Below are 12,976 nucleotides of genomic sequence, written 5' to 3'. Positions count from 1 at the left end.
CCCCCGCGCGCCTCCCGCCGTCCAGGCCGCCGCCGCCGCAGTCGACCCGCTCCTCACCTCATCTCCGCGCGGGACCGCGCTGCCGCCCCGAGCATAAATCAGTGCCGCTCACACGCCGCGGGGAGGGACGCAGGAGCCGCAGCCCCGCACACCATCCCCGCCCGCCCGCCTCTCCGCCCGTTCCCGAGCCCGCGAGGGATTCTCCCTCGCGAGCCGCCGTACTACGGAGCAACCAAGCTGCACTCCCACCCCGCGATCCTCCACTCCTCTCTACCTCCGTCGCTCCCTCCCTCGCTCCCTCTCTCCCGCCTATCTCCTCATCTCTCTCTGCGGCCTCCCCCGCCCCCAACAGCCCCTCCGTCTCCGCCCACAGATGGGTGGGGACAAACGTCTACCAATCGTAAGAAAGGGACCACACCTCCTCACCGCCCCTTACCGCTAGCCCCGCCCCCAAGAGAAATGCAAGGCGGAGAGCCGAAAAAAAAAATGGGGTACTTCGGAGCGACAGCCGGAAAAACCAATCAGCACTCTCAGAGAGGATGCTCTTTCCCGCCCCTTCCATTCCCTTTCCCAAGAAAGCTTAATCACTCATTTCTAGTCTGAGGTTTTGCGAGATTTTAGTTCCTTGATTTGGTGCATTTGCTCGTCTCCGTGCGAGAGAGTACCTAGGATGTATTCAACTAGGTGGCGGAAGGTTTAAAAGGAGAGAATATCGTGGAGATGAAAAGGGAGGTGAGGCACAGCCCGAGGAACGTGTTCAGGATCCGTTTGGAATAAGGAAGGGTGTGGCCTTTAACTCTAATTTGCATAAAATGGAATCCATCTGGGCGTCTCTAATTAGGTCCCTTTATTGGTAGCCTCTAGGTAGTACCTCCTTCTCCCCACCCCGAGCGGAGCATGCCGGGAGATGTAGTTCTGAGTTCGGTTGCTATGGCGTCCACTACATCCTTCACGAGTCCGGCCCCGCCCGACAGGAATGACGAGCAGTCTGACCAATGGGAGCACCGGCTGGGCCCAAGGGGGCGGGTTCTCTGCAGAAGAACTGGAAGGTGGCGGTCGCGAAGGCGCTGGATTTGGGGTTTGCTCGCAGGCAGGTGATCCTTGGTAAGCGCGTTGTCTCTGTCGGAAACGGGGCTTGCGGGGAAAATGGAGAGACTCCCCGAGGAACTGTGTAGTCCTGGGGAGAAAGTGGTTCGCGTCGCACGACAACCTGAGACCGCTGGCTCAGGCCTAGCTTAGCTGAGGACACCGAGAGGCGGGTGAGGCTAGATTTTGACGGGCGGTTTCCTGGTCTTTTATAGCTGTTGATTGCAAGTTTTACCTCCGTTTCCGTCTCCTTTCACATTTATGGAGGCAAAGGTCTGTCCGCTTGTTTGACTTTTCCCCTCTCAGCTTCTGTTTGTGCCTGTGTGAGTTTCCTTATCTTCTGCATTACTTCGCCGCAATGGTTTTCTCCCCCATCACCTTCCTGCTTTTACGCGGTTACCTAAAGCAAGGCTATTTGCCTTTATGTGGCCGCAGCGCCAGATTTGGCCTCATCCGTAAACCATGTACCCTGGAGAGTTCTGGAACAGTTGGTAAGGGTCGCCGCAGGACCTGCTGCTGAAGGGCGCATCCTGATTCTGTAGGTCTGGGCCTGAGAATCTGCATTGTTAACAAGCCTCCAGGTGCTGCCGGGCCGGGTTATGACTAGCAGGGTTCTACATCGCCTCTGTCCAACAATTTGAGTCACTTAAGTACTTTTAAATACCCTTCACATTTAAAAGGTGAAAAGAAACTTGAAATTTTATATGTTTCATTTAACCCAATGTTTCCAAAATACTATTTCAACTCAGAGCCAAATATTTTTAAATGAAATATTGTATACATTTTTCCCGTGAATTGTTGCAAATCTTTTTTATTTTCTTTTTTAAATTTTCTTTTTTTACTTTACTACTTTGCTGTCTTTGCGTGGTTTTGATATAGGACCTCAAAATGATGTAGAGGACATAAAGGTAACTCCCAACCTGCCAGATATCCCATATTCTGGGTTCATGTGCCCCAAAGTCAAAGAATGAATTCTAAGGAACAGCAGAGATTAAGAGTAGCACAGTTTATTGGGGAAAGGGAATGGGGAATGGAAATATTTCCTGAGAAAACAGAGGGGTCCCGAAAGGGTTGCCTATGAGCCCACTTCTCAAAGGAAGTTTTATAGAGCAAAATCAGGAGGTGGGTACAATGTGGGACAAAATTATGATCAACCAGTGTAGTGTGGTGGCACAGGCCTGTAATTCCAGCAATTGGGAGGCTGAGGCAGGAGGATCTCGGCAAGTCCAAAGCCAGCCTGAGCTACATAGCAAGACCTTGTCTCAAAAAACCAAAAAGAAAAAAATTATGATCAACCAAGATTACAAGTATAGGGCGGGCATGGTAGTGCACACCTATAATCCCAGCTCTTGAGAGGCTAAGGCAGGAGGATCCCTGTGAGTTCAAGGCCAGCCTGTACTACATAGCAAGTCCCTGTCCCAAAAGAAAAGAAAAAAGATTACAAGAATAGTCACTTAGGTAATATTGATCCAATGGGGAAGCAGGTCACTTAGCAAGCGTACGTAGGTGAAATCATTAACCATGGTCGATAATCTATAGTCTTAGTCTTGTCTTTGGTCTTAGTCTTATTAGCCTTAGTGGCTGGGAGAGGATGACCCACCCCACCTCTAAAGAGATAATAAGGTAATGGTTTATTTTTATGGGAAATCGCAAAAGGATAGTACCTGTAATCTCAATCTTATCCCTCAGGGAAGTATGTAAACCTGGCCATTGTAACTTTTAAATATTCACATGTACCTCCAGCCACAGTTTTGATGTGTTCTCGTCTTCTGCACTGACTCCTTTGAGGGCCTAGCCCTGTCTGCCTGCCTATAATATTTCTACGTAACTTAACTGTCAATAATGTTTTGTTTTTGTTTTCCAACTCTGGTGTGCATTTTACACTTACAACAGCTCAATTCTAACTACACATCTCAGTTCTAACTACACACAATTCAGATGCTTACTAGTCATCTGTAGCTACTGGCTACTGTTACCACAGTACAAATCCAAATGGTATAATGGAGCACTATAAAGTTAAAGGTGGTAAAAGTGTGGTTGCATGTGACTGTCTGTTTTAGTTACTTTATCCTTGCTGAGATAAAATACCTTTTTTTTTTTGAGACAGGGTCTTGCTATGCAGTTTAGGCTGACCTTGAGCTCACTTTGTAGCCCAGGCTGGCCTTGAACGAGGCAAAATACCTGATGCCCAAAGTTAAGGGAGGAGAGGTTTATTTAGGTCACAGTTTATAGAGGTTTGATTCCCTAATTGGCTGGCTCCAAGGCAGGGTGGCTTGGAAGAGGACAGCAGTTCATGGTGGCCAGAAGGTAGCAGGACAAACAAGAGACAGTAAATCATCTTTCTGCCCCTTTTATATTGTGTGTAGGCTGCCGAGATTAGGGTGGTGCCAGACCAATCTGTGGACTGATTTAGTAATCACTCACCTTTAATCTTAGCACCCTCTCTGAAAAAGCCCCATGTATGACTGCATGAGGCTTTGGGGAGACATCTTCACACAAGCAATAACACCATCCCTTTGCTGCTTTTCTGTATGGCTTCAGAACTGAAGAGGTTCTCTTGAAAAGGTTGAGAGGTTCTCTCCCCTAATTATGAAAATAATAGTAAAAAATAACACTTATTGAAAGTCAGGTCTTATAATGAGTGTTTTGCATATATTACTGTAATCTTTGCAGCAATCCTTAAAAATCTCTGAGGGTTCAAAATAAACTCACTTAGGACTTACATACATCAATCACCACAACAAATAATACTTTTTATGACTAATTTCACTTTATTGATGCTTCCGCTCCAACTTACAGCACAGGATGAGATGTTCAGATTTGTTGGGTTTTTGTTTTTGTTTTTGTTTTTGTTTTTTTTCCGGTACCAGGAATCAAACTCAGGACCTTGCACTTGCCAGGCAGGCACTGTGCCGCTGAGCTAAATCCCCAGCCCCGAGATGTTCAGATTTGAAACAGAGTTCCCCATATAAAAATCAAGCTGCAGAGTTCCCATATAGAGTCAAGCTGCCTGACATTTGCTGTGAAATGTTTTGGTAGCTTTACAGTTCTCCATGATGCTCATTTAAAATCAAAATTCTGGACTGAAAAAGTGAACTGAAACCCTGAAGCAGATGTTTAGGGCTCTGGACCAGTACTGTATCCTGGGAAGTAATAAGTCTTGATTCATTTTTGTACCTTTATGAAGAAAGAAAATGGGAAAGATTGGGAGTTTTTAAACTGCTTTATGCAGGGTGTGGTGGTGCCATGTGCTTATAATCCCGCATTCAGAAGGCTGAGGCAGGAGGATCTTTTACGAGTTCAAGGTCAGCCTAGGCTGCCTACATAGTGACTGCAAGGCCAGCCTGAGTCACATAGCAAGACCCTGTCTCAAAAAAAAAAAAACTTCCTTATGGCATCATTATTCTTTCTGGTTTTGTTTGTAGTGAACTTTTTCTTTTTTAATTGATAACTGTTTCTTTGTCCGTATAAACTTCATATGGACTATTTCAAAAATGACTTTCTTCCCTTTGTAGACCCATTAAATACTGCTGCACCAAGCAAATGAGCTGTGTGAGGGCAAGAGCGAGAATACACACGCACACGTAGTAAAGTATGGTATTTTGCAAAGAAATTTCTTCGATATTTATACAATTCATGTTATGAGATTTTTCTCTTGATTTTCAATTTTTTAGTAAATGTTAACCAAAATTACAATTCATACTTGGTGTTTAAACCAGGAAATGTTTTCTTAAAGACCTTAAGGTGAACTGGAAAATAACAGTAGCAGTAAGATTATGATAACAGTAGGTAGAGATTTTCTGTTGGGTGAGGATACTGTGGTAAGCGATCAGGGAGGATCCCTCAGTTGCCTGTTTGCCTCTTCACCGATCCACCTGCATTGTCGGTGTCACCTGATAAGGCCACTTTAAAGGGGAGACTGGGGCTGGGGATATAGCTCAGTGGCACAACCACCTGCCTGGCAAGCACAAGGTTCTGAGTTCGATTCCTGGTATCAAAAAAAGTGGGGGGGATTATTCACCACACCATTGATGCTTTGCCCAGTAGCACAGTGTGGGAAAATATGATGCTGATTCAGAAATAAGTACAAATTTAAGTTTCTTTTGTTCTGAATCATATTACATCAAATGGCTATATATTAAATACTAACGGGGCCCAAGAGCCCCCTCTCTGACTCACGAATCCCCACACCCATGTTGGTTTTGGCAGCACAGTGCCTCAGTAAGGAATCCTAGACTCATAAATGAGAACTAATGGTGTGGATTCTGTAACTCAAGGAATAATATAAGTAAAGCTCTCTCAGGGTATAGGGGGAAGTATTCAAAAATTTTTTTAAGATTCAAAAAGGTCCTAGGGCCAGACATGGTCGTGCACACCTGTAATCCCAACACTGGGGAGGCTGAGGCAGGAGGATTGACCTGAGTTCAAGGCCAACCTGGGCTATAAAGTGAATTCAAGGTCAGCCTGAACTACATAGCAAGACCCTGTCTCAAAAAAACAAAGTAAAAATAAAATCAGAAAGGTCTTATTGGGAGATTCTCTGCCCTATAAGCATATGATAGAAGCCACTTGTTGAACAGATAAGTAACATTTGGCATCTCTAAGCAGGTACCTTTTTTTTCCTTTTTTTTTTTGTTGCTGCCTAAAGCCTATATCAAAAAGAAGAAGTTTTCTTTTTTTGCTTCTCTATTTTTAGTTCTCAGGTTGGACAAAATGTGGATTATAACGCACACGTGTATGTACAGTCTTGACAGTATTCACAGAAACATTGTAGGTTGTCATAACTACAAGAACGGTCATTTGATTCCTCCGTCTCACTTAGTATTTGAATGCCCTTTATGAGTCCCTTATAGCTGCGTATCCAGTCTCTGTTTAAACCCTCCTAGTGGTAGGGACCATACGATTATATCAGTAGGAAGTCCTTAAAGCACATGCTCCTTGCTAGATTTGCTTTCTGGGGTGGAGCCCAGGGTGAGCCACTGTCACAGCATTTGCAGTGCCCATCTTGTAACAGGCACAGAAGAACACTGCAGCTGTTCCCAGCAGAACTCTGTGACCCGTGGCTTAGGCCTAGAATGTACAGATTTCTATAGATTGTTGCTTATATAAGGTGGAGACGTGTCATGAGCACTAAGGCCAGGTGTCCGCCGTCCTGCTTCTTTGTTTGTTTGTTTGTTTGTTGAGACAGGGTTTCATTGTGTAGTTTAGGCTGGATTTGAGCTCACTATGTAGCCCAGCCTGGCCTTGAACTTGCGTGATCGTTCTGCCTCAGCCTCCCAAGTGCTGGGATTACAGGCGTGCACCACCATGCCCAGCTTCACCTCCCTCTTTTTTTTTTTTTTTTTTTTTGTCTTTTTGAGACAGAGTCTAGCTCTGCAGTTCAGGCTGGCCTTGAGTTCACTTTGTAGGCCAGGCTGGAACACACAGTGATCCTCCTGCCTCAGCATCCCAAGTGCAGGGATTATAGGCTTCTGCCACCACGCCCGGCTTCACCTCCCTCTTGAAACACAGCTGGCCTGTTCCTTTCTGGTTAGCACTACCATCCTCCACAGCCTTTACAGTATTTGAACCAAATTGCCAGTTGATTTGCCATCTTGATTATGTTGTTTGTTTGGGTTTTTTTCTTTTTTCTTTTTTTTTTTTTTGGACCTAGTGTTTCATTATGTAGTTCAGGCTGACCTTGAACTCACTGTGTAGCCCAAGCTGGCTGAACTCATGGCAGTCCTCCTGCCTGAACCTCTCCAGGTGCTGGGATTACAAGTTTGAGCCACCACACTCAGTTTTAAACCAAGTACTATATTTCTAAACCAAGTCCTGTAGGTGGGCATGTGGTTAGACATATGTCTTTTTTTGATTTATGTATATCTATGGGGGGGATCTCACAGATTAGTAAGAACATTGTTAATATTTAAGCTAGGCATGGTGATGCACACCTCAGATTTAGGAGCTTGAAGCAGGAGGATCTCAAGTTTGAGGCCAGCCTGTTCTATATATGTAGCAAGACACTATTCAAAAAAAAGAAAACATTGATATTAAGTCACCTCTTCCCAGTGGATCAAAATGTAACTAAACATTTCCCCATAATAATCTAACTGTTGTAATGCTGGGCACGGGTCCTAAGGTTAAGAAATAGGACTTTAGATACCAAGACAGTTTAAGGGAGCTTGACTTAGTGGCAAGATTGAGCATGTGGGGCCACTTTTCAACTTCTGATTTTCTGGAGCCTTGCTGCTGGACAGTATATCTTTGCTTTTCTTAAAAATGAAGGTGATTAAGAGAATAACTGAACTCTGAAGTGGTCATAGTATTGCCAAGTTTGTGTCACAGGCTAATAAAATGTGAGCTTAGAAGAAGAGTTTGAACTTTCAGGAATTAAATTGGCCAGAAGGAGGAAGAGAGATGAAACTCCAGGCCTCAAACATCGCCTGTACCGTACTGGTGGTCCCTAAAATGAGCGGGCCAGACAGGACATCTTAACGGAAAAGAATAAAGCCGATAACTTCATGTGTTTGTGGTTATGGTGATGTAGTTATGACTGAATCTAAGAAATCCTCTGATGGCTGAGGGTTACAGCCAAATCTTGTTTGTAGGAAAGATGAATCCAGTTTTATGTCTGTTGAATTTGAGGTTGATCTGATACTCAGGACACTTTGGGCCTGAAAGGGTAGATAACGAATGATCTGTGGAGGTTTCATTTACAATTATTAATAGATGAGCTTCTTGGGGTATTAAGTGTAGCAGGAACAGGGCCAGCGGAGTTCATGTTGCTGTTGTAACAAAGGTGAAGCCATTGGAAATTATTCCCCTTGATTTTTTAGAAATCCCTACCCAGATCATGCCTTTATTAACTAGTTTCATGAGAACTAAAGCAAAATCAGTGCTTAGGTCCAATGTTGACCATATGGGGAAATTTGATTTGGTTCTCTTCCAATTCGCTTTGCAACCAGAAATGTGGAAAACTTAAGCTCATGAGCCAAGGTACTGCTGTATTTATGGTTAAATGTTTAACTCACGCAAAGTCTTCTTTGTGCTTTTACCAAAAATTATTTAAAATAACTCATCTTAATTTTTGTTTCCATAAATTTTTTAGCATGTTTAATATTTGGCCATTGTAAAAATTTAAAGTATTACTAACAAAATCTTTAGATGGCAAATTTATGTCAAGTATTTTAAAATTCTGATATACCCTATAAAGTATAAAGTCTTTACACTTTTCAGAGGGCATACCAGCTTACTTTTTTTGCCCGTTTTTTAGTAGTATACTACATGTTTGTGATACATAGTAGATACACTCATCTTGGGACATTTGTACATACACATATCTGATCGTAGTCCTTTTTACTTCCCTTTCCCCCCTCCTTTCCCATCAGCCTACCTTTTTAAACAGGTTTGTTGTCATTTAAAAGTTCTATATGTATATTGTGCGGAAGGTGTAGTTCAGAGTGATGAGCACTGCTTTCAACGCTCGGCACGAACCCCCCCAAATGTTTTATATAGTACTTTTTGTTTAGCAAAGTTTATAGTAGGAAATATAATTTTAAGGTTACATGACTCTTAGAAATGTCATTACAAATATATTTTATTCTTATTTTTATTTTATAAGATATGCAGTTATTTTCTTTCCTATATGCAAATATGCTTACTCTGGTCAGAATTTTATTAAGTAATAGACAGGTGTTCCACTTAATCTGGACCAGTGCCTAGAAATTATGTGGTCCCGTTATACCATTTTCTTTGTGTGTGAGAGGTAGGGGTTGGGGACTTTGAACCTAGGGCCTTCCCTACATCCCCAGCCCTTTTTTAATTTGAGACAGGGCCTGAGTTGCCCAGGATGGGTTCAAACTTGCAGTCCTCCTGCTTCAGCTTCTCAAAGTGCTGTAATTAAAGATGTGCACCACCACACCCAGCTACCAGTTCCTTAGTGCTGGGAGTTGGTATTCCTTTTTGGGAGGCCACAAAAACAAATCAGTATTGCATCACTGTTTTTCTAGCCACTTTTATGAAAACGTCTCTCTTTTCTTACTTCATAAATTTTGAGAATATTTTTTATCCTATACAGTTCTTAATTGGACCAGTAAGACCAGCCTGACCATTAGAGAACTATTTAGCATGATGTAACTAAAAATGTAGGTATTATTATGTGTATGCTTTCTTTTGAGGACCCTAGGGATATAAGCAAACATCTTACCTTCCAAGTCTTTGGATAGTATGATGTCCATGTGACTCTTGCACACGCCGTACATTAAGACTCAGAGAACACAGTGGCATCCAAAATACAAAGAGACATGCTTTGAAATCAAGATCTGACACATAAGTTTTCCCCTTCTGGAAAAGACAGCCTTACTAGCTCCAGACTAAATAGGAGCAAAGATTTATTTATCTAATGATAAGGGGTATTGATTCACCCAGGCAATAGTTTGGAAAGCCAGCTAGTTAGTAAGTAAATAAAACAGGGTTTTTGTTTGTTAGCATGGAACGAAATCTAGAAGCCTGGAGCAGTTGGGGTAGATTGACTGTCCCTGAGGGTGACTGAAGAGAGGAGGCGGCTTTGAGCTTTACCTACTGCGCAGAATCTGTAGATGGTACAGCACCCTCAGGAGACAGGCCCCGTGCGGGAGGCCTTGCAGGGAGGGGGTGTTGACGTGAAATCACTCTGACAGGACAGACAGGATTGGAGGCACAGTCATGGACAGAGTGAAGACTGGGGGAGTGGGTGTGCATTTTAGAGAGCCTTGAAATCCGGGCAGAAGCGGCAGGGGTACGTGCTGTGTGTGCTGAGATTCTTCCTGCCCGTGCCCCACAGACACTGACACCAAGGGGTGGAAGACTTCACTTAGTGATTTAACCCTGCCCGTCTTTTTGTCTTGTTTATTGTCAGTACTAGAAACTGAATCAGGGCCTTCGCACTGAGCTCCATCCCTAAGCCCTTTTTTGTTTTGTTTTTTGTTTTTTTTATTTATGGGGGTTTTGTTGATACTTTATGTAGTGCAGGCTGGCCTTGAACTCGATTGTGTGGCCAAACTGGCCTCAAACTCACAGCGATCCTCCTGGCTCACCTTCCCAAGTGCCGAGATTGCAGGCCTGTGTCACAACACCTGACTTACTATTTTGTGAGACAAGGTCTCCTTAAGTCACTAAATTGCCTAGGCAGGGCTTGAACTTGTGAACCTCTTGCTCAACCTTCCAGAATGCTAGGATTGCACACATGAGCCACCACACCCTGCTTATACATAATTTCTTTATATGACTTCAGTGTATATTCATATTCTGTTCCAGCATTTGAATATCATGTCCTAGAAAGCAACCATTGCTCAACTACAGTAAAATTTTAGTAATTTCTGGACAAATCTTTCCACTTTTTTTTTTTGAGACAGGGTCTCACTATGTAGTTCAGGCTGGCCTGGAACTTACTATGTAGCGCAGGCTAACCTCAAATTTGTGGTGATCCCCCTGCCTCAGCTTCCTGAGTTCCTGGGATCACAGGCGTATGCCACCATGCAAGGCTACCCCCACATTTTCAAGCCAGTTCTATTAACAGGTATGAATTATCAATCCTGAAGGATGAAGTATTGTAGATTTGAATGATATATTTCAATAGCAGCTCAATAGGAAACCATTAAATACTATAATAATTCAAATGTTTATTAATAGATAATAGATAGTAACTTATTGATTAGTACAATGAAATAATTTATAATGCAAGCGTCCAACTTTTTTGTTTGCCTGGATTGCATTAAATGCCAAAGTGTTGTCTTGGGCCACATATAAAATATATAACATAGTTGATATATATGTAATGAAACTTGCTTTTTTATATTTTAACTTATTAAGTTACTTTATAAAATAACACAAGCCCAAGTTTAATAATTAAATAGGAAAGCTTGCATATTATGTCTCCTACTGTGACATGAAGATATTCCCTTTTAAAGTTAGGCTGTACACTTTGGATTTGTGTGCATTTCTGTGTATTATGTTATACTTCTAAAATTTACATTTAAAATAATTTTGCAGGGTGATTATTCTGAAAATTAAACAGCTGTGGAAATGTTAGGTGCTTCAAGAGGTCTACAGAATACAGGATTAAATACTGGCATTAAGTGGTTTGTAGACTGATGGAGAATTTGGATCACAGTTTTAATCAGTGTCTTCATTACTCACTTTTCCAATTGCTTTTTTTTTTTGGTCTTTCTTGAGACAAGGTCTTGCTGTGCAGTTCATGCTGGCCTTGAGCTCACTTGGTAGCCCAGGCTGGTCTTGAACTCACAATGTTCCTCCTGCCTCAGCCTCATGAGTGCTGGGATTACAGGTGTGCGCCACTGTGCCTAGCTGTCTAATTGTCTTTAAGATTTTGAAAACCTTTTAAAATTTGGGCCAGCTTCTTTGCCCTTCACGAGGTTTAGTTTTTTTTCCTTAAGTACACCAATTTTTTTTAATAAGAAAGTGAAATTTAGAATACACTTGCCTATAAATAAAAGATTCAATGGTGAACCTAGACGTGCACCCGAGATGGTTGCATGTTCTCATATTTGATTACTTTAAATGAAAGAAGTATTGTCTAAATTTACTTGTTTGAAAACTGCATTTTTGTTTATCGTTTTATCTTTTGCCAACACTATTTTTCAATTCTTGCTTTCATTTAGTCTAGAAGACTTTATTACATGTATTTTTCTTTTTTTAGGTGACTATGAAAGGCTTATATTTTCAACAGAATTCCACAAATGAAGAAACAATGTTTGTATTTCAAGAAAGGGTAAGAAAAATTATTTACTGTAACTAGATAGTTTTTCATGTGGTTGGTTGTTGTAGTGATGGAGATTGAAGAGCCTCATGCATGCTGGACAACCACTCTGATACCCAAGCCACATCCCCAGTGATGGCAACCCTTTTAGAGCTTTCACTGATAACCAACAGCCGGCTACAGCACACGTGCCATAGCTTTGCGCCACTGCCCCAACCCTAAAATGGCATATTTTCCATCTGTAATAGTCCCACTTTTAAATGACCTGTTATTAGTCATTTTAAGTTAACTAAACAAGCAAAAGTCTCTTAAACGAAATTCCTTAATTTTCCTTCCTTTCATCTTTATGTGGAAATGATAGTCCATATTAAAGTATAACTGCATTTTTAAAGGGTTGCTACAGAATAGTTTTGAATTCCTCAGGGTGGCAGTGTTAAAGGCATTAGAAAAGCAGAACAACCTTAACACGTAACAGATGTAACTCACCTTACTCTAAACACAGTAAAGCACGTTTTCAGTTTGTCGCCACATTTCGGGAAATACATTACCATAATTGGAAATAAAAAGGTGGAAAAACATTGTTTTCCACACAAATTTCAGAGCTTGCGAAAGATGCCTCATTCACAAAGCTTTAAATGATCTCTAGTTTTTTACTACTGTAAGCAAGATAGTAAGATTTTCATTTGGTAATTATTAGAGAGGTCTGTGACAAGCCAAAACCATTTCACTGTAAATGGATAGATGAAAAGTAAGTGCTATATGTACATCAGCTTTCATAGTATTAATAAGAGCCTCTTATGGAAATGATCATGAATTTAATCCAGTTTTTCTCTCTTTTTTTCACTAACTCCAAAATATTTACATCAGAAGTCTAAATCTTAAGAGGGTCTGCATTTTGAAATAGTCTCATAATATCACTGAATAGCAAATCTGAGATTTCAAAAAAGATACTCCCAGCATATTGTGACTGTGACAAGCAAAACATAGTGATCCCTTTGACGAGTCATAGGAGAGACTGTGCAAAAGCTCTTGTTTGTGAGCTTTAGATATAATTTTGAGCACATGGGTCTGAGAGGTCATATTTCAGTTAGTGGTGACAGGATAAAGGTTTTTGGAGGATGTGGTAGTAGAAAGTATATATATATATATATA

At 41.7% G+C, this 12,976-nt stretch overlaps 2 protein-coding genes across 10 annotated transcripts in view; one reads left to right on the top strand and one right to left on the bottom strand.

The window, feature by feature from the left end:
- Itsn1 (intersectin 1 (SH3 domain protein)) overlaps nt 1-308 on the bottom strand; it is a 219,678-nt gene extending 219,370 nt beyond the window's left edge. For all 8 annotated transcript variants that reach the window (XM_013504347.1, XM_013504352.1, XM_013504344.1 and 5 more), the window contains exon 1: nt 58-308. The gene's annotated coding sequence lies outside the window, so the exon portion shown is untranslated. The remainder of the gene's footprint in view (nt 1-57) is intronic.
- Nucleotides 309-816: 508 nt separating this feature from the next.
- Cryzl1 (crystallin, zeta (quinone reductase)-like 1) overlaps nt 817-12,976 on the top strand; it is a 39,207-nt gene continuing 27,047 nt past the window's right edge. For both annotated transcript variants that reach the window (XM_005375689.2, XM_013504327.1), the window contains exons 1-2: nt 817-1,104; nt 11,765-11,836. In XM_005375689.2, the coding sequence (XP_005375746.1) occupies nt 11,771-11,836 (66 nt within the window). In that variant the 5' untranslated portion in view covers nt 817-1,104; nt 11,765-11,770. The remainder of the gene's footprint in view (nt 1,105-11,764; nt 11,837-12,976) is intronic.

This window comes from Chinchilla lanigera, unplaced genomic scaffold, assembly GCF_000276665.1.
Source record: "Chinchilla lanigera isolate Chin_1 unplaced genomic scaffold, ChiLan1.0 scaffold00006, whole genome shotgun sequence".
Classification (NCBI taxonomy): Eukaryota; Metazoa; Chordata; class Mammalia; order Rodentia; family Chinchillidae; genus Chinchilla; species Chinchilla lanigera.
The sequence above is the reverse complement of the archived record's forward strand: the minus strand, read 5'-3'. Positions and strand labels throughout refer to the sequence as shown.